The following is a 22,019-nucleotide window of genomic DNA, read 5'->3' on the forward strand; positions in this document are numbered from 1 at the left end:
GTATGACATTATAGCATCCTTCTTCCACTCCGTAAGCATGGGATATCTTTGCATTTTTTTGTGTCTTTGATTTCTTTCAGCAAAGTTACGTAGTTTTCGTTATAAAGATTTTTCACTTTCTTGGTTGAGTTTAGACCTAAGTATTTTATTGTTTTTTGATGTTGTGAATAGGATCGTTTTATTTCTTTTTCAGATGTTTCATCTTTAGTGTATCGAAATGAAACTAATTTCTCTATGTTGATTTTGTATTTAGTAATAATTTTTACTAAAATTATTTTCAACAGTCTTTTGGTTGTTTGAAATAATCTGTGTTTAAAACCTTATCATATACAAATAAAGACAGGTTTACTTCTTCCTTTTCTATTAGATGCCTTTTATTTCATTGTATTGCCTAACTGCTGTAGCTAGCACTTCCAATGCTATATTGAATCAAGGTAGTGGGAGTGGGCATCCTTGTCCTGTTCCTGATCTTAGAGAAAAAGCCTTTTTTCTCCATTAAGTGTTATGTTAGCTCTGGGTTTGTCATTTTTGGCCTTTATTATGTTGAGGTGTTTCTTCCATATGCAATTTCCTGAGGGTTTTAATCATTTAAAAAATGTTACATTTTGTCAAATGCTCTTTTCTTGCATCTATTCGGATATATGATGTTTATCCTTCATTTTACTAATATAACGTGTTACATTTATTGATTTGCATATGTAGAACCATTTTGCATTGCAGGGGTAGATCCCATTTGGTCATAGTGTATAATCCTTTTTATTCATGAATTTGGTTTGCTGATATTTTGTTGAGAATTCTTATATCGTTATCCATCAGGGATATTTATCTATAGTTTTCTTATGATATTCTCAGTGCTGGCCTTAATAAGTTTGGAAGTATTTCCTCAAATTTTTTGAAGAGTTTGAGAAGGATTAGTATTAATTCTTTGCATGTTTGGTAGACTTAACCAGTGAAGCCATCTCTCCTGGAGTTTTCTGTGGTGGGAGGCTTTTTTGATTGCTGATTCAATCTCTGCCCATTTGTAGGCTGTTCAGTTTTTCTATTTTTGGGGATTCAGTATTGCTAGGTTGTGTTTCTAGAATTTTATCCATCTTTTCTAGGTTATCTAATTAGCATATAATTTTTCATAAGTCTTATGGTCCTATATATTTCTGTAGACTCAATTGTAGTGTCTTTTTTCATTTCTAATTTTCAGTCTTGCTAGAGACTCATCAACTTTTTTCAATGAATCAGCTTTGTTTCATTGATCCTTTGTATATATATATATTTTCTGATTCCTATTTCATTCATTTCCACTCTGATCTTTATTATTTCCTTCCTTCGGCTAACTTTGAAATTAATGTTATTTTTTCTCGTTCCTTGAGATATAAAATTAGATTGTTGAGATCTTTGATTTCTTAATAAATGCATTTATCATTTTTAACTTTGTTTTCAGAACTGCTTTTGCTGAATCCCATTGTTTGTTATTGTGGGAAATCAGTGACATACCCTCTAGTAATATTGAGATATTTAGGAAATGTTTGCCCCTAAACTAAGTACTCCCACGTTTTATTGTTTTGTTGGTTAGCAAGCAAAGGTACCAGGGGATGTTTCTCTTGCAGTCAAACTTTGAATGGTCACTTCTTATTGTAGTTAGCGTGCCTGCCTATAAAGGCTTTTTAAATTTTTATTTTCAACTCTTTTTGGCTAATTGAACAAGCTTGTTCAAACTTTAGTCAATTTACCCATAATTCTGGGTCACTGGTGCTGATATAGTTTTATTTATAGGAGTCAAAATATGAAGATTTGTGGCAACTATTTTTTTTTTAACCTATCACACTTATTATTCAGTAGAGGTGAAGCTATTTAAAGTATATTCACTTTTTCTCTTTAGTAAATACCTAGAAGTAGAATTTTGGAGTCATAAAGTAAGTATATGCTTAACTTTATAAGAAACTGACAAAACTGTTTTTCCAAAGTGGTTATACCATTTTAAATTTCTACCAGAATGTCTGAGATTTCAAGTTCCTTGTCATATTTTATTTTAGGGAATTTTCAGTTATTTTGTCTCTTTCTGCCACATGAGCGGAGTTTTTGTTTTGTTTTGTTTTGTTTTGTTAATAACACACATGATGAAGTTACGCATTTTTAAAGAACCAGAACACACTTTGCAGATAAACAAGGTGGAAGTCTAAAATCAAATATGAAAAGAAAGATGATAAAAGAAACAGATTTTATCTTCAGACTTCCAGTAATACTTTTAATGGATGGCCACTTGGCTGACCTTACTATACCACTTCTTTCAGTGTTTCTGCTGCTGCTTGAATTGTAAAGGCTGCAATAGAAATGTGTTTCTTTACTTCTGTCCAGGCTGAACGTGGGTCTGCTTTATTTTCAATATCAAACATAGCATCATAGATCCCAGGAAATGATTCTCCAGCATATTTATTGTGCCTACTTGGAGCAAAGATGATGTGCCTATTAGGAAAAAAAATAAATAAGACAGGTTGAGCTGAAAACTATACAAATATATCTTACATGCCTTTTTAAATTTGTTCCCGTTTGTTAGATTACACATTAAGTATTCTTTCTCTCTTGGCAATCACTATTACTCCAAAATGAAGACATATAATTGATTTTTGAGATACTTATGTAACAGTATAATTTTAAGCAAAGGAGCTAAGATCTGTCTCGTAAATCATATGTTGCCAACCCATATGGTTGGAATGGAACTAGGTTCTTTAAGTTACATGCATTAGTTGTCTAATTGCCTAGACTGCCACAGTGATAGAATGTGTGTTTTATGGGTATATACATATAAATATATGTATATATATACACACACACACATTTATTTTATGGGTATATTTAGGTGAGAGAGAGAGGAGATTGAAAACGGTAATTTATCTTTGTGTTGCCCATTTTAGAGTTTCAACAAGAATGACAGTTGTTCCCTGTGCTCTTCAGCCATTAAAAAGCCATACTGAAGAAGCTTGTTATTCCCAAAATATCATAGATGTTAAGGATAATGAAGTCCATTCTACCAAGATAAAACAGTTATATATGGGTTGCCCACAAAGATACAGTTCTCATATGAAGTAAAGTTTTGCAGTAGATTTCCAACTTCATCTCCTCAGTAACTCAAGCTACATATTTAATGAAACAGTTTTATCAGAAATTCTGCCCAACATTAAAATCCTACAGTTTAAATTATATGAGACAACCCTAACTGGTTTGGTTCAGTGGATAGAGCGTCAGCCTGCAGACTGAAGGGTCCCAGGTTCGATTCCGGTCAAGGGCATGTACCTTGGTTGTGGGCACATCCCCAGTAAGAGATGTGCAGGAGGCAGCTGATCGATGTTTCTCTCTCATCAATGTTTCTAACTCCCTCTCCCTTCCTCTCTGTAAAAAATCAATAAAATATATTTAAAAATAAATAAACTATATGAGACAATACTATATGAAAAAATATGGAGCTGTATTAAGTCAGTGTTAATGATCAAAGATAAATTTATAAGGTTACTTAGATTTCCAAAAGTACATCAGGTTTTATCACTCTTGGCTTTTAAATCTTGCTATGGTTTCAAATGGCTCGCTCTTGCTAAAATGAGTATAAGTGCTACACTGTAAGCACTGACATGGTGACATATATACGTGTTGAGGTATTAAAGATACAGGTCATAGATATTCCTCAGTACACTTGCCCTCTTCTGGAGAATTGTGAAGTGTAATAAAAATATCATTGACAGAGGAATCAAACCTTGTTTGAGTCATTGACCTGGCATCTAATACCTCTGTGGTCTTTGGCAAATTATCTAAGTTCTCTAAACTTGCCCCATAGGTATAAAGATTTACTCTTAGCAACTTTCAAATATGCAATACAGTATTATTAACTACAGTCATCATGCTGTACATTACATTCCCATGACTTATTTTGTAACTGGGAGTTTGTAACTTTTGACCACCTTCACCCTTATGGCACATCCCCCACCCTCTGACAACCACCAGTCTGTTCTCTGTATCTATGAGCTTGTTTGTGTGTGGGGGGTTTTGTTTTAATTCAGTATCTGTAAGAGAGATCATATGGTATTATCTGTGTCTGATGTATTTCTGTTCCATTGATTTGTGTGTTTTTTTGCCAAAGCCATTCTGTTTTGATTGCTATATCTGTGTAGTATGGTTTGATATTAGGGTGTGTGACACATCTGTCTTTGTTCTTTTTTCTTAGGATTGCTTTAGCTACACAGGTCTTTTGTTCCATACAAGTTGAGCACTTTTTGTTCTGTTTCTGTGAAAAAATGTCATTGGGGTTTTGATAAATATTGCATTCATTTTGTAGATTGCTTTAGGAAATATGGACATTTTAATGATGCCAAATCTCCCCATCCATGAGCATGAACTATTTCTTTGAGTCATCTTTAATTTCAATATTTTATAGTTTTCATTGTACAGGTCTTTTACCTCCATTCTTAAATTTATTCCTAGTGTTTTATTCTGCTTATTGCAGCTATAAATTGGATTTTCTTCATTTATAATAGTTCATTGTTTGAATACTAGTATTGATTTTTTTTACCCTGAAATGTTAATAAATTTATTAGTCTTAACAGGTTTTGGTAGTCTTCAGGGTTTTCTATAGTATGTTGAATAAAAGTGGCGTGAATGGCCATCTTTGTCTTATTCCTGAAAAGCTTTCAGCTTTTCACCACTCAGTGTATGGTAGCTATGTATGCTATTTCATCCTAGAATTTATCCCTGCCTCATTTATTAGGAGGGAAGTTAGGGGCGACCAGGCCTGCAGAGAAGGGCAGTTGGGTGCGGGGGAGACCCAGACCTGCAGGGGAGAGCAGTTGGGAGGTGTACATTCCATTTAAGTATATTCAATATCAAATATATAATGTTGAGAGTTTTTTATCATAAATGAATGTTGAATTTTGTGAAATGTTTTTTCTGCATCTATTGAGATATGACTTATCCTTTTAATGTGGTATATCACATTGATTTGCATATAGTAAACCATCCTGGCATCCCTGGAATAAATACCATTTGATCATAGTGTATAATCCTTTAAACGTGTTTTTGAATTTCATTTGCTAATATTTTCATGAGAATTTTTGTACCTACGTTCATAAGGATATTAGCCTCCAATTTTTTTCTTCTGATGTCCTTGTCATGTTTTGGTGTCAGGGTAGTGCTGGATTCATAAAATGAATTTGAGAAGATTGGTATGTATTCTTTGATTTCTAGATTGGCCTATTAATTGTTCAGTAGCATGTTTTTTAATCACCTATTTGTGAACTTTCCAGTTTTCTCTTGTAATTGATTTCTAGTTTCATACCATTGTGGTTGGGAAATTTGCTTGATATGATTTTAAATGTGTTAAACTTGTTTTGTGGCCTAATATATATCATCTATCCTTAAGAAAAATGTGTTTTCTGTTGCTTTTGGATGGAATGTTTTATATAAATCACTTAAGGCTGATTTTTGTCTGTTAACCTATCCATCCATGTAAGTATGGTTTTTAAATATATATATATATAGTTGCTCCTATTTTGAGTGTGTGTATATATATATATATACACACACACACACACATATATATATATATATAGAGAGAGAGAGAGATGTATATATATACACACACACACACATATATATATATATATATATATATATATATAGAGAGAGAGAGAGAGAGAGAGAGAGAGAGAGAGATGTTATTTATTATTGATGTATTGACTCTTATTATATAATGCCCTTGAAGTCTGTCTTGGGTGATATAAGTAGAGCTACTCTGTTTTCTTTTGTTTTCCACATGTATGGGGTATCTTTTTCCATAAGTTTCTGTCTGTGTGTGTCCTTCTCAAGTGAGTCTTTTTAAACTCTTCACCACTTGGTCTTTTGATTGGAAAGTTTACATTTAAAGTAAATATTGTTATGCACTCATTGCTATTGTTTTGCTGGCTGTTAACAGTTCTCTGTTGCTTCTCTTGTGGATTGATGACTGTTTATTGGTATGCTTAGATTTCTGTGTATATACTGTAGGTTTTGCTTTGTGGCTGCCATGAGGCTAACATACGATAATTTATACTTACAAAAATGTACTTACTCTCCCACCAAACACAGATTTTATGGTTTTTGTTTTATCCTCATTCAAGGATATGTTTGATTTTTAGAGAGAAACACATCGATCAGTTAGTTGCCTCCCATACATGCCTGACCAGGGATCAAATGCACAACCTTTTGGTGTATGGGATGACACTCAAACCAACTGCACCATTATGTTTTTGATGTCATATTTTACTACTTTTTTCATGTGTAAAAATGGGGCACGAGACACATAAGAGATTCTGGAGCACGGAAGGAAAGCATAGAGACAGCACCAGCCATTGAGCATGTCTGGTATGGTTTACAGTTACCCCTTAGATGTGTGTTTAATTAGAAACCTACCCCTCAGGCTGTAATTGATAAGTTTATAGGCCTCTTTCACGGAAAGACTGCACTCCTGGGCCTTATGCAGTGAGGGTGGGAGCTGTTTAAGAACTCCTTCTCCATTGGTTACAGTCCTGTGGGACCTGCCAGCATGAGCCCCACTAGCCACCAGAGCCAGGCAAGGTAGAGTTGTCCCTGGGCAGTAGCTACACAAATTGTGGCGCCAGACAAAGGGTATACCCTCCTTGCTGGGAGAAATCACTATGCTGGAGTGAAGAGGAGGAGAGCACAAATATTGCTTCCACCAGCTTCCATTCCCTGGGAGCACCTCCATTTGCTTTCTCAGGAAGACGGGTGTGTAGTAACTTGGTGACCTCTAGAACCAAACCTTCCAGGCTGTTCCCTGGGCAGCAGTGATGAAAACCAGGACATGAGATACTAGTGCTTTGGAGCTCCAGAGCAGGAGAGCATAAACATGGCACCTGCCAGTAAGACGAGAAAAGATGGCAGCGCCAGCTTTAGCAAAGCAAAGGGAGAGGGAAAAATGGCACCTATCATTTAGAATCAGAAAATCCATATTCTAGTTCACTTACACATATGTAAGTGGCTTCCAGGGTGTTTTCATCTCAATTAAGATGGTGAAAACTATAAGGCTGTTTATCATTGAATAACATACTAGTACATGTTCTCTATGTTGCCTTTCTTACAAATATTAGGATTAGTATTAACATCTAACTAATAATAAACACAGCATTTTCAAGTCTAGCTCTGCTACATACTAAGTATAACTTGGGCAAATTATTTCTTTAAGCTTCAGGTGCCCCAGAGGTAAATGGAGATTATAGTTGCTTTCACCCCCCGTAAACTTGTAGATTTAAGGTATATAGAGGATTTATCTCAGAGAGGCAGTAAATGGCTACTATTTTTATAAAATCATAAATAATATGAACATAAATGTTTGATACCAATAAAATAGCCAATATATTATTTTAATCCTTTGCCTGTTCTTAGTTATTTATAAGCAAAAATTCTAGATAGAAAAAAGAGGCAATTCCTTCAGGGGAAACATGAGAGCCATCTTCAAAAACCTAAAATGTTAAATAAAAATAGATCTAGATTTATTCTATTCGATTTTGGAGAACAGAATCAAAGGGGGGAAATTTACAGGAAAAACTTCCTTAAGAGGTAGTAAGCACCCCATCACCGGAAGATTCAAAAAGCGGCTGGATGTCTAGATACAGGCACACACTGCCCTAACCGGTTTGGCTCAGTGGATAGAACATCAGCCTGCGGACTGAAGGGTCCCAGGTTCGATTCCGGTCAAGGGCATGTACCTTGGTTGCGGGCACATCCCCAGCAGGGGGTGTGCAGGAGGCAGCTGATCGATGTTTCTCTCTCATCGATGTTTCTAACTCTCTATCCCTCTCCTTTCCTCTCTGTAAAAAAATCAATAAAATATATTTTTTTAAAAAAATAGATACAGGCACACCTTGGAGATTTTGCAAGTTCAATTCCAGACCACCACAGTAAAGAGAGCTTTGCAGTCTTCTTTACAAATTGAAGGCAAAACCCTCTACCAGCAAAAGGGCAACATGTGTGAAGCTCAATAAAATGAGGTTTGCCTATATCTGAGATCCTATAGAAAAGATTTATGCAGAATGTTGAACCCCAAGAGTTATGAGATTCTATGACTTTGTTATGAAGAGTTCTTTTTTAACTATCATAATTTACATCTACAGCAGAGCAATAAACATGAAATTAATTTTTCTGATATTACAAGTTACACTGTTTTGCATAAACCTTTTCATGTTCCTCTCGATACATGTATTTACCTTCCACTCACATGATGAAAATAGTTGAAAGCAGTATTCTTTAGTGGAACACCTGTTGCTTCCTTACCTGTAGAACTTCCTCCCAGGTAAACCAAGGGGATCGATGAATGCTCTTTCCAGGAGCATCAACTGGTCATTCACGATTCTCACTGCCATGGGACTTTGAGAATAATAAACAGATCATTACAACTCTTACCATGGAGCCATATTTAAAAATATTAAATAAGGATAAGGCTGCCCATAATTTGAGTAGCAGTGATTTAGCATTGAATGCTTAAGTGTGTGACTAGGTTGCTTTTTAAAACAGCAAGGAAACTTTACATTGGAAACTTACTTATTAAGATCCACTTCTGTAAGTCTTCTGTGGAAATCTGAAGCAGCCTCTGAGAAGTTTTGTACAGCAGAAAATAAGGCATCTTTCCAAAGTAGAAAAGCAAGAGGGAAATGAGTAAGTACAAGGGCTTCCTCTTTCAGAGGTTTGCTTTCCTGCCCTCCCATTCCAGGTTGAGATGACCGAATAATATTGAAGCCATTTTTATACTGAGCCTTCTGGCAGAACCATGGAAATTGTTTAAAGTATTGTGACAAAGTGTCAGAAAATGGCTAAATTGGTTCTTAAGAAAATAACTTTCAAGAATCCAGGCCATATATAATTCACACTGCTACTAAGAACAGTAAGCCCTCAACATCATTGATAGGTTCTGTAACTTTAAACACGGCAACATATAATGAAACCAGTTTTACCATAGGCTAATTGATAAAAATTAGACTTAAGGTCCACAGGCATTTATCTGTGTTCTAATGAAACAATATTATTAGAAGACCTATAGTACATTCAGTTTAAGTATATTCAATATAAAAAATCAGGTTTATTTAGCCCTAGATATTCTATAAACTTTAATTTTTATTGCTGTTTTAAACCATGTATAAATCTAATGATAGATATTATGGGCACTAAGGACAAAGAGGGTCAAAGAAGTAATTTTAAATTTCAAAAGAAGCATAGAAATCAAGATAGATGAGAACTGAAATGTGTTCCTGGGATTTAGTAACATAGGTGAATGAAACTTTGGCAAGAGCGATTTCACTACAATAGTAGGAACTTGAAGACAGTGCAGTGGTTTGGTTAACGGGAGGTAAAGAACTGGAGGTGGGGAGTGTAGGTCATCCATCATTCTTTCATTAAAACATTTGAGGGACTTTTTTTTTTTTCCTGGCACTAAATAAAAAATGTTGATTGTGAAGTAAGTAGGGCACATCAGGAAAGGAAGTGTTTTTAAGATAAAGAATCACTAATATGAGATGGAAAATTTGGTAATACATGGGGAGGAAGATATTAATAGATCGGACTAGGTCCTTAAGAAGGTAAACAGGTGAATCAATTAACCTTGTCTATAGAGTCCTTCCACTATAGCTGTGTGGTTTCTCTTATCAATTTGACTTATACAAATTGATAAAAGGTAATTTGCCAAGAGGAAATCAGGGCATTTAGGTAGAGAACTGGATGCTGGATAGCCATGGACCTGTGGATATCCATCTTGCTGTAGACCCTGCTATGTCTACATTTTGTCTCTTATGACTAAACACAGTTTTCTAAATTGTCTTTGCTTCGTTTATTTCTAGATCTTAGTACTTGCTGCTCATCATAACTTTCTGAAGAATACTAATTCTTATGTAATATTCAAAAGTCATTACTGACCTTTATGCTCCTATAGTAGTACTCTCTGTGTATAATAACTTGTCCCTTGCATTTTGACTTCTTCCCCACATGAGACTTTAAGCTCTGAGGACAATGACTGTCTTAAACATCCATATATAGTCCAGGAAATAACAGTACTTGGTACACAATAGGCATTCAGTACAAATTTGATAATTACGTTATATGCTAATATATACTCAAAATAATAAACCAGTAATAATAGGTAACAATTTATGAGCACTAAGTGTCAGTCACCATTGTTTCTGTGTCAAACAACTGAATCTCCACAGCAATGTTGGAAACATGGTATATTTTTTTACCACTTCACTCATAAGAAAATTGACAACACAGAGGGAGGGCTCACGTAACTTTCCCAAGGTCACACAGTGAATAAATAGTAGAGCCAGGATATGAACCACACCCAATGCTACTACACTACACTATTTCATCCATGTTTTGTAGACCAGCGACCACAAAATGGCCAGATGGACAAGGAAAGAATGCTTAAAATTGTAAAAAAAAATCCTCCATGAAGACAAACATTAAAAGACATATGCAGTAATAGTTACATATGTACTGGAATTGGTTTTCTCTACTTTCCAATATTTGTGTGATGGTGTACTGCATCTAAAGAGTAGTCTTATAACAGTAAAAATATTTTAAAATCAGAAATACAGGGAAACCCTAACATTTGTAGCACTAACTTTAGCAAAATGGATTCACCCTACAGATACCAAATTAAATCAGTCTTTACTAGATGTTCAATTTTTTTCTAGAAGCCACACTAATAAGTGAGGCAGGGATAAATTCTAGGATGAAATAGCACACATTGATGATATGAAATATCTTAAACCTCTAACTTAAAGATTATGGAATACCTGCTCAGTCATTTCTTACCAAATGATACTCTGTGGTCTTTCAATTGTTGGTCGTGTTTCTTGGATAAATTGTAGATACTTGTTGCATAGTTTTTCAAAGCTTTTGCATAGTCTTGAATATTGAAAGGAATGATTTGAGAGTCTGCAAGCTCATAAACCAGTGCCCCTCGTAATTGAGCCACAGAGAGCTGTTTTTTAAATGTAGGGTCATAAAAATTTTCTACCAATTCAAACGTCTCATAAATTGTATGGTATACCGGGTAGCTGCTGTATTTATCTGTTTTCTGAAGAAAGGGTGGGGGGAGACCAAGTACAAACATTACATATTCAAATTGATTGAAGAAAAAATACAACTATATGACACTCGAGTTTTATTGCAAAGAAGTAAAAACAAAAAAGTTACCATTATATAATTCATGTAATCTTCATTCAAAATACTACGACTTGAAAATTCTCCTTATTGTATTTCTGATAAGATTAAGGAGTTCATACTCAAGTTGCAAAGGAGTACACTTGACAATTGGGAATGAAAGGTTCTGGGCAGTTAAGTATCTATGTAGCTGAAGGATGACGTATTTAAGCTCCTTCCCTGTCTCCCCGAATAGTGCATAACCAAATGCCATTTAACCTGTTTAAGTATTACCATTATAAAAACATCTCATGGTGGTATTCTGTGTAAATATATTTTTTTAATTTTTTAGATCTTTCTTAACTTTAGTTTTTATGTATCTTCATTGCTATCAGGCTGGCATTTTCACTGCTTTTAGTATCACTAAAAGCAATATCCTTCTGTCTAGTATTCTGTTTTTAATATGCATTGGCTTAGTAACTAGGTAACATTGTTCAGAATGATAACAGAGTATAAAAATGAAAGGGCTATGAAAGAGGTAAAACATCATTTATGAGTGTGATGAGTATTAATATACAAATGTATGGCTTTATTTTGAGTTATTCTACTTCATTCTTAGTTGTATTCTATACAAGCAAGCTGTTATATTGCAGATATGATTTGAAAATTATTAAAATCTGACAAATCTACTCTACTCAGCTCCTGCCAATTTGCAAAGCTATACTTTCCTTTCTTCACTCTAGGATTCAGTGTGATGATAATTTATAACATAGGCAAGCAAACATGTTATATATTGGCATATCTAAGTACTTGCATATCATCAATGTGTTTGAATGGCAATCATGCAAACCCAGATCAAGTTAAAAATGAAAAGAAACTTGTTTTGTTGCCTATTCAAGAGCTTGGACGCAGATGACAGGCAGTATGGGAATGTGGAGAGGTCTGTAAAAATAAAGAATCTTAGCCGCATTCATTGTAACAGAAATGTTCTCCACCGGCACATTTTCTCCAGGAAAAGCACATCAAAGCCTACCAGACTAGGAGCATGAGATTTTCCAACAATGCCTCTGTCAGGAAAAGGATGTGAACTACTACTAAATATTGATCACTAGGTAAGTCCCTGACATTATTGGTCAACTACTACTGCACTGAATAACTCTGGCAATGAAAATCACAAAATCACCCAAATTACTATCTAATCCATTTGCAAAGGGACATGCAGTCTGTCTCTATCTCTGAAATTCTTTACAAGCCACATGTCCACCCGGTGCCTGTACCAAACAGCAAAATGACAGAATCCTTAATAAAAAGGATGTGTATGAGGTACTATGTATCCAAAATAATAAAATAGCTTACCCTATTCTTAGTGTAACGGGCTCTGCCTGAAGCAATGCCAAGTCTCTGAAAATAAGCTTCAAAATCGCTTCCAGATCCCAGCTTGTTAATTCTAGATGTAGAATATAAATATACATACAGAGAATGCATAAATAAAAATGAAGTTAAATAGATGGGGCAGTGAATCCCATCCCAAGATTAGAAGGAATTTATAGGATTTAGGAAAAGGTATGCCACCCTAAGACACTTTGGTGCCATCTGCTGGATATTGGTGTGATTAAACTGCATTGAACCACAACCAGAGCTTGGCAGTGCCACCAAAGACCCCAGTCTAGTGACTGCTGTCTTCCATATTTTCTGCACTTAGGTATTTGTTTAGAGGGGAAAACAAGATACGGTTTCTGCCTTCAGAGAATTGTGGACTGATCAGAAAATGACAATGAGGAAGTCTAATTACAGTATATTTCTTTGCATATAATTAAGAAACCACTATACACATATATATGTATTACATATAATGTAATCACATGGAAAAAATCATCATAATAGAACAGAATATAAAATTACATATGCATGAGGAACCTAACTATATACTTCTTTTAAATGTTTTTTTCCTATTTAAGTATGTGAAACATTTATAATGGAAACACATTTAAACTTTCACAGATGTATTTGGAATATGGAATGAAGCCATAAACCGCTATATCATCTACTGCTTTTAGAAATAGCATTGAAGTAGAAAATAAATGTAAAATGAATTCAGGAAAACTGCTGTATGACAGATGAACTAAGAAATACATTAATACTTAAAGTCTAAGTTGGTTAACAGGTATGATTAACAATTTGTAGTTATTGATAATGCCCATTAATAAATTTAGAAACAATCCATTTGTTTTTTAACTTCTTTATCATTTGAAGTTATATTGTTAATGTATTTATTATATATCTCAATGAAATTTTGTATAAGAATGCAAAATAATGCCTAATGTAGCAAAATAATTTTGACTAAAATCTTGTGAAACTAGACCTCTGCTCTACTGTGGGTTAAGAGACTTGGCTGTTCTGGCTGATCAACACAGCAAAAGGCTGCACAGAGGGATCCTGTAGGATTGTCTTGACTCAAATTGTTGATGAGGCACCTGAGCATTGCATGCCTGGGGGAAACAAGGGGCAAAGGGGAATTCATAATCTGTCCTCTGGTAGAAAATATACAAACAAGTAATTTACCTAGGAAGGTTCGTATTTTCAGATGAAGGGTCCTTTTCCAACCAGCTTTCATAAAGAGATTTACCCTGAAAACCATCATCGGGGCTGGAGATCTGGAAAGAAAATACTGGGAATTAGAAGCAGAAGCAACTAAATTTATGCCAACATAAAACCACATGTTAACATCAACTTCTAACTATATGCATGTTGATGTAGAAAAATATGCTTTTGGAAGTAAGAAAAATATCCAGCCCAAATTCTTGTTTATGATTCCTGCCTATTGTAATTTTGCCTAATAACTAGGATAAAGTTTCCTGCTTATTTTAGTACATTTTTACATAGAGATTTATATTTTTAATAAATGTCATTCGGCAATTTTGATTCCTTTTAGTAGGAAGTATTGGGGGAGGGATTTAGATACAATATTTACTTTAGAGTAAATTGTTTTTGTCTGGGAAGAATTGCAGAGTCCTTGGGCAACAGATTAAGTTATGAAGCTGAGCTTGAAACTGTCACTATAAACCTTAGTTTTATCACCAACCCTGGTGGTGGGTGAAGAGGAATGTTATTTTAGAAAGTCTGATTATATTTGAATAAAGCTGGGATTTGATAGGTTTACAAACCTCAGATTTCTATTTGGGAATATTAAGAGCCTCTGTGGTATACATAAACATTTTTATTACCCTCAATAAAAGAATACTTACAAACACACTTATACTTTGCTTTTTTTTTCTCCACTCAGAAAAAGCAGGGGCATGTGTTGGAACAATGTGAACTTGTGGAATCTGACCATCTCTATTTTAGATCCATATTATCACACATATTGGTTGAAGTTTGTCTGTTTATAGCTCTGCTCAGCCCTCGCTACCGCCTCACCTTACAACACACATTAGAGGTTGATAAGCTTGTAATCATCTGCTTAAAGGAGAGTGAGTCCTTTTTCTACTGAGTTTTGGTAGATTTGTCATCATGCTCCATTTCTCACCATCTTCCCACAATGTACTTTGTGCTTAGGTCATATTGAGCTACCTCTGGGCCAGGAAGTGTGTTCTTTTATCCTCCACATCTTTTGAGAGATCTATGTCCTCTGCTTACAACGCCTTCTCCCTCACCTTCACATCCTTCTCTTCTACAGCCTAAGCATTAATTATTCTGTAAACATCCCCTGATGCTTCCCAACTTCCCCATCTACCTGGGGACTTTAGGTTCTCTTCCATAACTGTTCTTTATTGTATAGAGTATCCAATATTCCAGGAAACTGGAATTCCTCATTTATGGGTCTGTATCCTTTCTAGATTACAAAGTATTTGGATTCAGTGACCTTGTCATTTTATCATCGTTGTTGCTATAATTTATTTTATGGGACCTGATAACTAGTAACCACTCAATAAATATTTGTTGAATGAATGAGTAGCCAAGGCAATCTCTGAACCAAGGCTTTTCCATTCCAGCTCAGTGGACACAAAGCAAACTTATTAGAACAGAGACACTAGCAATACTATCTTAATTGTAATGTCACATAGTGTATTAGAGATTTTTGTTCTGACTTGTTATTTATACAAATCAGCTATGTCTGTCACCAGTTTAAAAAATAAGTACAGCTAATTAAGAAAAAAATTGTTATTTGCTAGTCCATTCATCAGAAAACATAAGACAGATCTAATTATATACCTCTTTTGTCAGTTTATACACCAATTGGTAAAGAAGGGGTGTACAGTCAACTCTGAGAGTATAATTGCCTGAAAAATAAAACACAGAGTATTTTAATACTTTCAAATGAAATTCCAATCTATATTTAATTTTAACTTTATTTTCTAATTATAAATATATAACAAATTTCAATGGGATCACTCTCTGGGAATTGAAAATAGGGTGGAGCAGCTACCATATTGTAAGGGTCATTAACTCAAGTGTCTCAGAGGGTGTTCAGTGAAGAAAATGGTAAGGCTGCGAAATTCATTCAATTAGTATATAGGAAGACATTACACAGTGAAAGGGAGGGATAGAGACAGAGGAACATTGATGTGAGAGAGACATATTGATTGGGTTGCCTCCCACATGCGCCCTGACCAGAGCTAGGGATAGAGCTTGCAACCAATGTACATGCCCTTGACCGAGGTTGAACCCAAGACCCTTCAGTCTGTGGGCCAAATGAGTCAAACCAGTTAGGGCTAGAAAGTATTTCTGTGTGAAATATTCTATAAACCACTTCTGAAGTATTTTAGTCAAATTCTTTTAATACCTCTATAGGAAGGCCGTAGTTAATACGGAGTTTTAAATAGGACTCCAAATGGTAAATATCCTAAAGAAATTAGGCTCAATAGCTTAGTTATACATTAAATGTACCTTCGATTGATGAATCTGAGTTGACATAAGCGATGCCTCTCTCCTGGAGTGTTTTTGCATTCTCCTACAGTTGAAGCAAAGTTGTTACTTAATTCATAGTTTTACAATTGTGGGAATAGAAACAAAATAAACCAATTAATTTAGTATAAAAGTGGTCTGCAAATACTTTATGAATCAAATACCTATGCCTTCGACCATAATTTCTGAAAAATGCAGATAACTGGTTGGTTGACAACAACATTAATGAAATTAAAACAAGAAAGAAAAAGATTATGCTGCTGTAGCTATTTATTGTTTACAGCAATAGAGGCAGCCCCAGAGAAAAAATACTTTCAAGGTGTGGTTCTTTGATTCCCTAAACCAGACAGAATATGAAGGGGCGAGGCTCCCAGATTCTGTGCCCCACCCCAGACCTACTAAATAAGAATTACTGAAAACAAGGCCTGGAAATCTGTATTTTCCAAAAAGTGCCCTGGCAATCCTTACATGCACTGAAGTTTTGAGATCCACTGATAACGGATACCCAAATAAATGTATCATTTTAAGTGAAAAATAAGGAAGCACAAAAAAAATTGAAAAATAGAAAATTTCATTTATTCTTTTTTTAATTAGAAGATATGATGAACAAAACAAAAAAATGAGAGGAAGACAAAACAAAACTAGAGGGAAAAAAGGAAGGACCTTAGGACAAACTCAAGACTGATTCTGACTTTCTCCCTCTCCACCCGCCTCCCCAAGAAAGATTAAGTAGAGAAGATGAATGTCACACACAGATGGGAATATGCAGAGAGCGCCCTTTACTTCTCTCTCACTACCTTATAAGAACTTATAATAAAAAGCATTTAAAGCTGTGAGAGGTTATGGCACAGATGAGGACTGCCACTTCTCTGCACTGCCCACATGGGCCACACGATAGTTACCTCTGCTATAGGGAGATACAGGGTCAGAGTTTCCATTATAACAGATTTAAATTAGAAATAAGGAAGATTCCTTAGTTACTTAAAGTATGCTGGTGAATATGAAAAATATGGTAGAAAACTAGAAACTATTGAAATTGTCTTTCAACCAACAAGAATTTAAATTAATGCAAAGCATATTATTTTATATCTTAGATTTCTTTGATCTTTATTTTAAGCTGCTAAAATTATAGAGACATGTATTTATGTATACACGTATTCATATGAAATTACATATTTCTAAATGTAAATGACCTTAATAAAGTTTGCTTCATCTAAATAGTCAACTTCCAAAAAGCATGTTCGTAAAAGCAATGTAATAATAAAACTTTGTGATATAAGTGGGATCAAAAGGATAAGTGATAGACTGGTAACTGTGTGTGTGATTTTACCCCCATACTGATTTGATTCATATTATTTTAAAGTAAAGTTAAGAGAAAATGAGTCAGGAGGAAAACATTTTAAGAACTAGAGCCAATGCCAAGAAATGTTTGACATGTTTCAAACAACCCTATAAAGTCTGGACTTACAAAAATATCTGGATTTACAAAAGATACACGGAGGAAGGTGGAGGGAGAATAAGTGCTTATATAGTGCACATGCCTTTATAAGAATTATGAGCTTACCTTATACATTTAAGAACTTAGTTACTCGACAGAGAGGCTAAGGGGAAAAGATGAAAGAAGGTGGCCTAGGAGAGACACTAAAGGATAAAGCATTAAGAGCCAGTCACAAATGAAAATCAGATCTGAAGAAAAATCTCGGAAATTCTAAAGTAAGGCAGTTAACTAAAGTAATTCTATGTACAAAATTATCATATACTCAACAACCTGGCACTTTTGTGAATGGTAAAATATACATACGGTTGCAGTTTTATATGAAGTCTATATGTGTGAAATTATAATCAAAGTCAAGACATCTTAATAGAACCTATTGTTTTCTTAGGAGAATTCCAAGGAAACATCAAAAACTTGAAAAGTCACTCTAGGGATCTGTATGAGTTTTTAGATAAGTCAATTCACTTGTCAGTAAAAGCTCGATACTCTTGACTATTTTCTGAACTTAAGAGATTTTAGGAGGTTATTCTGTTTTGCCAAACTGATGTGAAAGTAAAAACAAACTAAGTTCTTAAGTTCTCTTGAGACTTTCGACTTTCTCCAAATTAAAACCATATTAGGCAGTGGAATCTATTTGTGGACATCCTGAGGCACAGATCTTTGTTCCCAGTTGATCAAGAAAATAACTTATTTACCTCAGCCCACTCTGTGGATCCCAGAAGTCCAAATTCTTCTGCATCCCAGCTGGCGAAAATGATAGTTCTCCGAGGTCTCCATCCTGTAATCATTGTTAACACACAGTTAGGTACACCTGCCTAAAATAAAGGAGAATCAGTGCGTCACTTTTTGTCCTCACCCACCAAAGAAACATTACTTACCTCTACTCATCAGTTTTCCAAAACTCTGAGCAATTTCTTGTAAAGCAGCTGTACCAGTGGTTGGATCAATACCTCCAAACACCCAGGAATCCCGATGACCTCCCAGAATAACATACCTGTCTGGAAAAGAATGTGTTCAAAAGAACTACAATTTTGAATGCATTATAAATAGTTGTAATTTATGTGCTTTTTAAATTAAATTTCCTCTTGCTTGAGTTTCCTCCATAGAAAACATTAACACTACAAGGGAGAGTCTTATTTTTGATTAGTACAAATATTTTTTTCAAATGTTTAATATCAGCCAAAAAAACCAACAGTTGAGTACAATGGTCTTCTCTCACTCTTTTAATGTTTGTAAAAACAAAGTGTTTTTAAAAATTCTCAGACTCACCAGGTTCCACAGATCCTCTGATAGTTCCAATTACGTTGTAAATCCTTGTAATTTTATTGGTATTATGAACATGCATTTTAACCTTCCTAGAATTTCAAAAGGAATAAATTACTTCACATAGAGCATTATGTCTAAAAGCTTTCTTTCAATGTTTAATTATGAAATATATCAGAAGTACAAAAAGCTCTATAATTATAATAGTTCAGTGAATTCCCATTTAGCCACCACCTAAATTAAATATTTGTTAATATTGTTGAACCATTTGCAAGTAAGTTGCAGACATCGTGACATTTTACTCCTAAGTACTTAAGCATGCACCTTACAGTAAGATTTTAAAAACTCAATATTTTATATTCTTTCTCGCTATAACTATATTGATATTTAATTTAAATTCAAAGAAGTCTATTATTCAACATGTCTTGGGTATTCATTCTATAATGTTAAGTATAGACTACTTAAATTACAAAAATAGGGAATACAGCCATTATGTATTTAAGGGCAAATAAGTCTTTTTTACATGTGGCTTTGTATTTACATTAATTTCTGCTGTTTAATAGTTTTCTTCAAGATTATTGAAGTAGTGTATCAGTTAAAGAGCTGGCTCAGTGCTGCCAGTAAGAAACATGATAAACTATGATTAAATGGAAATTGGGGAAGCGCCTGTTAATATGTACAAGACAACCATACAATGAAACTCCCAGGCCATCCCTGTTGATTCTGATTTGGGGAAATCTTTTAAATATTCATTCATGAATTATAATCAACCTAATTAGAATTCAAGGGAAAATACAATCAATCAAAGATGGGGAAAAATACATTCACATTTCATGAATCCAAAATGACATGGGAAAATGTTGAGTCTTTTTGTCACAAGGGAACAAAATTTACCTATTTACCTATGGAGGGGTTGCCGGTGGGAGGGGGGGCAGGAGGGAAGTGGGGAGTGGAGATCCCAGCAGTTTGTAATTTGTGGTTCATTTTTGAATGGAAGAACTAACAAGCTGTCAAAACCTATAAATTGTGAAGTGCAGATTCTGTTGTTTTTTTCCCTTCAAAAGTATATTGCACTTCTGAAGGCATATTTAATTTATGTGCAATATTCAACTAAAAATGCTTTTGGGGGAAAACTTACCAATGGTTGGTGTTTTATATGTTTTTGTTTTTGTTTATTTTAAGACATCAAGTAAAGGATTTATTTTTGCTGCTGATAAAAATTGATAGCAAAGCCCTAGCTGGTTTGGCTTGGTGGATAGAGTGTCGGCCTGTGGACTGAAGGGTCTCGGGTTCAATTGTGATGAAGGGCACATGTCTTGGTTGTGGGCTTGACCCCCAGTAGGGGGTGTGCAGGAGGCAGCCGATCAATGATTCTCATCATTGATGTTTCTCTCTCTCTCCCCCTCTCCCTTCTTCTCTGAAAACAATAAAATATAGATTTTTAAAAAATAGTAAAAGAACCCCACACAGAAACATGTTTTCACATGTGTTTCTAAACATAGGAGCCGAATATCTATTAGAAACCCAAATTCATTGATATTATGTCATTAAATGAAGAAATTTTAAGAAATTCAACAGTGAAGAATGAGAATAAAATCTGTTAATTTTTTTCTTTAGAAAATATTTATTTTAATGAAAATGAACAGAGGCTACCTGCTCATATTCTCAAGAGCTCATCCACATCTTTAATCTTTATATATTTTTCATGTTTAGTACCACTGACTCCAAATGCCTAAATATCCACGTTTTTCCTGTTACCACTTCAAACTCATCATGTTCCAAATAAATTGAACTCTAGTAGGCCCCACAGAGCAGGGATTTTTGCCTGTTTTGTTTACTGCTGAATTCCCAGTACCCAGAATGGTCCTGGGTCTAGAAAATGCACAATAAATATTTGTGAAATTGCCCAGTCGTCATGGTTCCCTGTTGAGCATCGACCTATAAACCAGGAGATCATGGTTTGATTCCTGGTCAGGGAATATGCCTGGGTTGTTGCTTGGTCCCCAGTGGGGGCCATGCAGGAGGCAGCCAATCAGTGATTCTCTCTCATCATTGATATTTCTATATCTTCCTTCCTCTTTGAAATCAATAAAAAAATATTTTTAAAAATATTTATGAAATTAATAAATATACTCCTGTAAGGAAAAATTAAGGCCTTAGCTCATCCATCAGAGTTACCTCTAACTATTATTGTCCTTAGATAATTTTACAGCTCTGTAGAGACAGAAATTAACTTACAGAAACATGATTGTAATGCAGATAATCCACATCCACTGAAATGCACAACCTCCCTAGTGAGCGTTAACTGACTTCCTTTCCCTAATGTGAACGAAATCTGTTTGCTATTAAGTACACTCATTTAAGCATCCTGATGAGCTGATGTTTTGGTATAAACTTTGAATTCACCTTTGAATCAGTTTTAACTCCTTTCAAGTTCCCTTATTAATTAAATTCAATTTTGGACACATTTTCATTTCATATTTGTGTAAGAACTGTGGTTTTACTTTTTGAAAAAGAAATCATCTTTTATCATTTTGGATTCCAATGAGATGCACAATGAATTCACCTCAAAGACCAGGTATGGGCAGCTTCAACCCACACATGTCTTTCGTTGGCTCTCAGAAGTAAGTCCAAGCAGCAATAGAGTTCTAACTTTGCTGCCTGACCATACCTATAATTTTTTTTCTACTGATTGTGTTTTATGTTTCTAGTTTGCTTATGGCAGATAAGTTATTCCCCAGTGGCAGCTGTGGTTAGGAATTTGATTTCATGTCCTGTCATTTGGTAATTTCTGTAAATGGATTATTAGATAATCAAGATCTCTTTAGGGTAAGATCTGACAGAAAATGTGTTTTTTAGTAATTTTGTGTTTTTGTCCATTTTGAGCTCAAATCAATTAAGGCTTCTGTGCCCATGTTGAAGGAGGTCAGCTTTTTGATATGTTGACCAGAGAATTTTTATGTTTTTGAGTTTTCTCTTGAGCTGTGACTAAAAATAGAACTAAAGCTTCACCTTTGCTGCTCTCTCTGTGGCTGTTTCTGTTTGTAAATTAAAAAGGCCTTTACCTTTCATTGTGTATTTTTCTTACCTCTAGAGGACATTAATACATCCGATATAATAAAAGGGTAATATGTAAATTGACCCTAGTGGCAGAACGACCAGGAATGACCGGTCACTATGATGCACACTG

At 34.7% G+C, this 22,019-nt stretch overlaps 1 protein-coding gene across 1 annotated transcript in view; it reads right to left on the reverse strand.

Annotated features, from left to right (window-relative positions):
• Positions 1-2,131: 2,131 nt before the first annotated feature.
• Positions 2,132-22,019, reverse strand: part of NAALAD2 (N-acetylated alpha-linked acidic dipeptidase 2) — a 50,709-nt gene continuing 30,821 nt past the window's right edge. Inside the window, exons 9-19 of the mRNA XM_080642695.1 lie at positions 18,836-18,921; positions 18,445-18,564; positions 18,262-18,344; positions 16,054-16,117; positions 15,379-15,446; positions 13,729-13,820; positions 12,523-12,613; positions 10,837-11,101; positions 8,575-8,656; positions 8,308-8,400; positions 2,132-2,457 (exon numbers count right to left, since the gene is read on the reverse strand). Coding sequence (XP_080498821.1) covers positions 2,268-2,457; positions 8,308-8,400; positions 8,575-8,656; positions 10,837-11,101; positions 12,523-12,613; positions 13,729-13,820; positions 15,379-15,446; positions 16,054-16,117; positions 18,262-18,344; positions 18,445-18,564; positions 18,836-18,921 — 1,234 coding nt within the window. The 3' untranslated portion in view covers positions 2,132-2,267. The remainder of the gene's footprint in view (positions 2,458-8,307; positions 8,401-8,574; positions 8,657-10,836; positions 11,102-12,522; positions 12,614-13,728; positions 13,821-15,378; positions 15,447-16,053; positions 16,118-18,261; positions 18,345-18,444; positions 18,565-18,835; positions 18,922-22,019) is intronic.

Source organism: Plecotus auritus, assembly GCF_963455305.1.
Source record: "Plecotus auritus genome assembly, chromosome: 9".
NCBI classification, from domain to species: Eukaryota; Metazoa; Chordata; class Mammalia; order Chiroptera; family Vespertilionidae; genus Plecotus; species Plecotus auritus.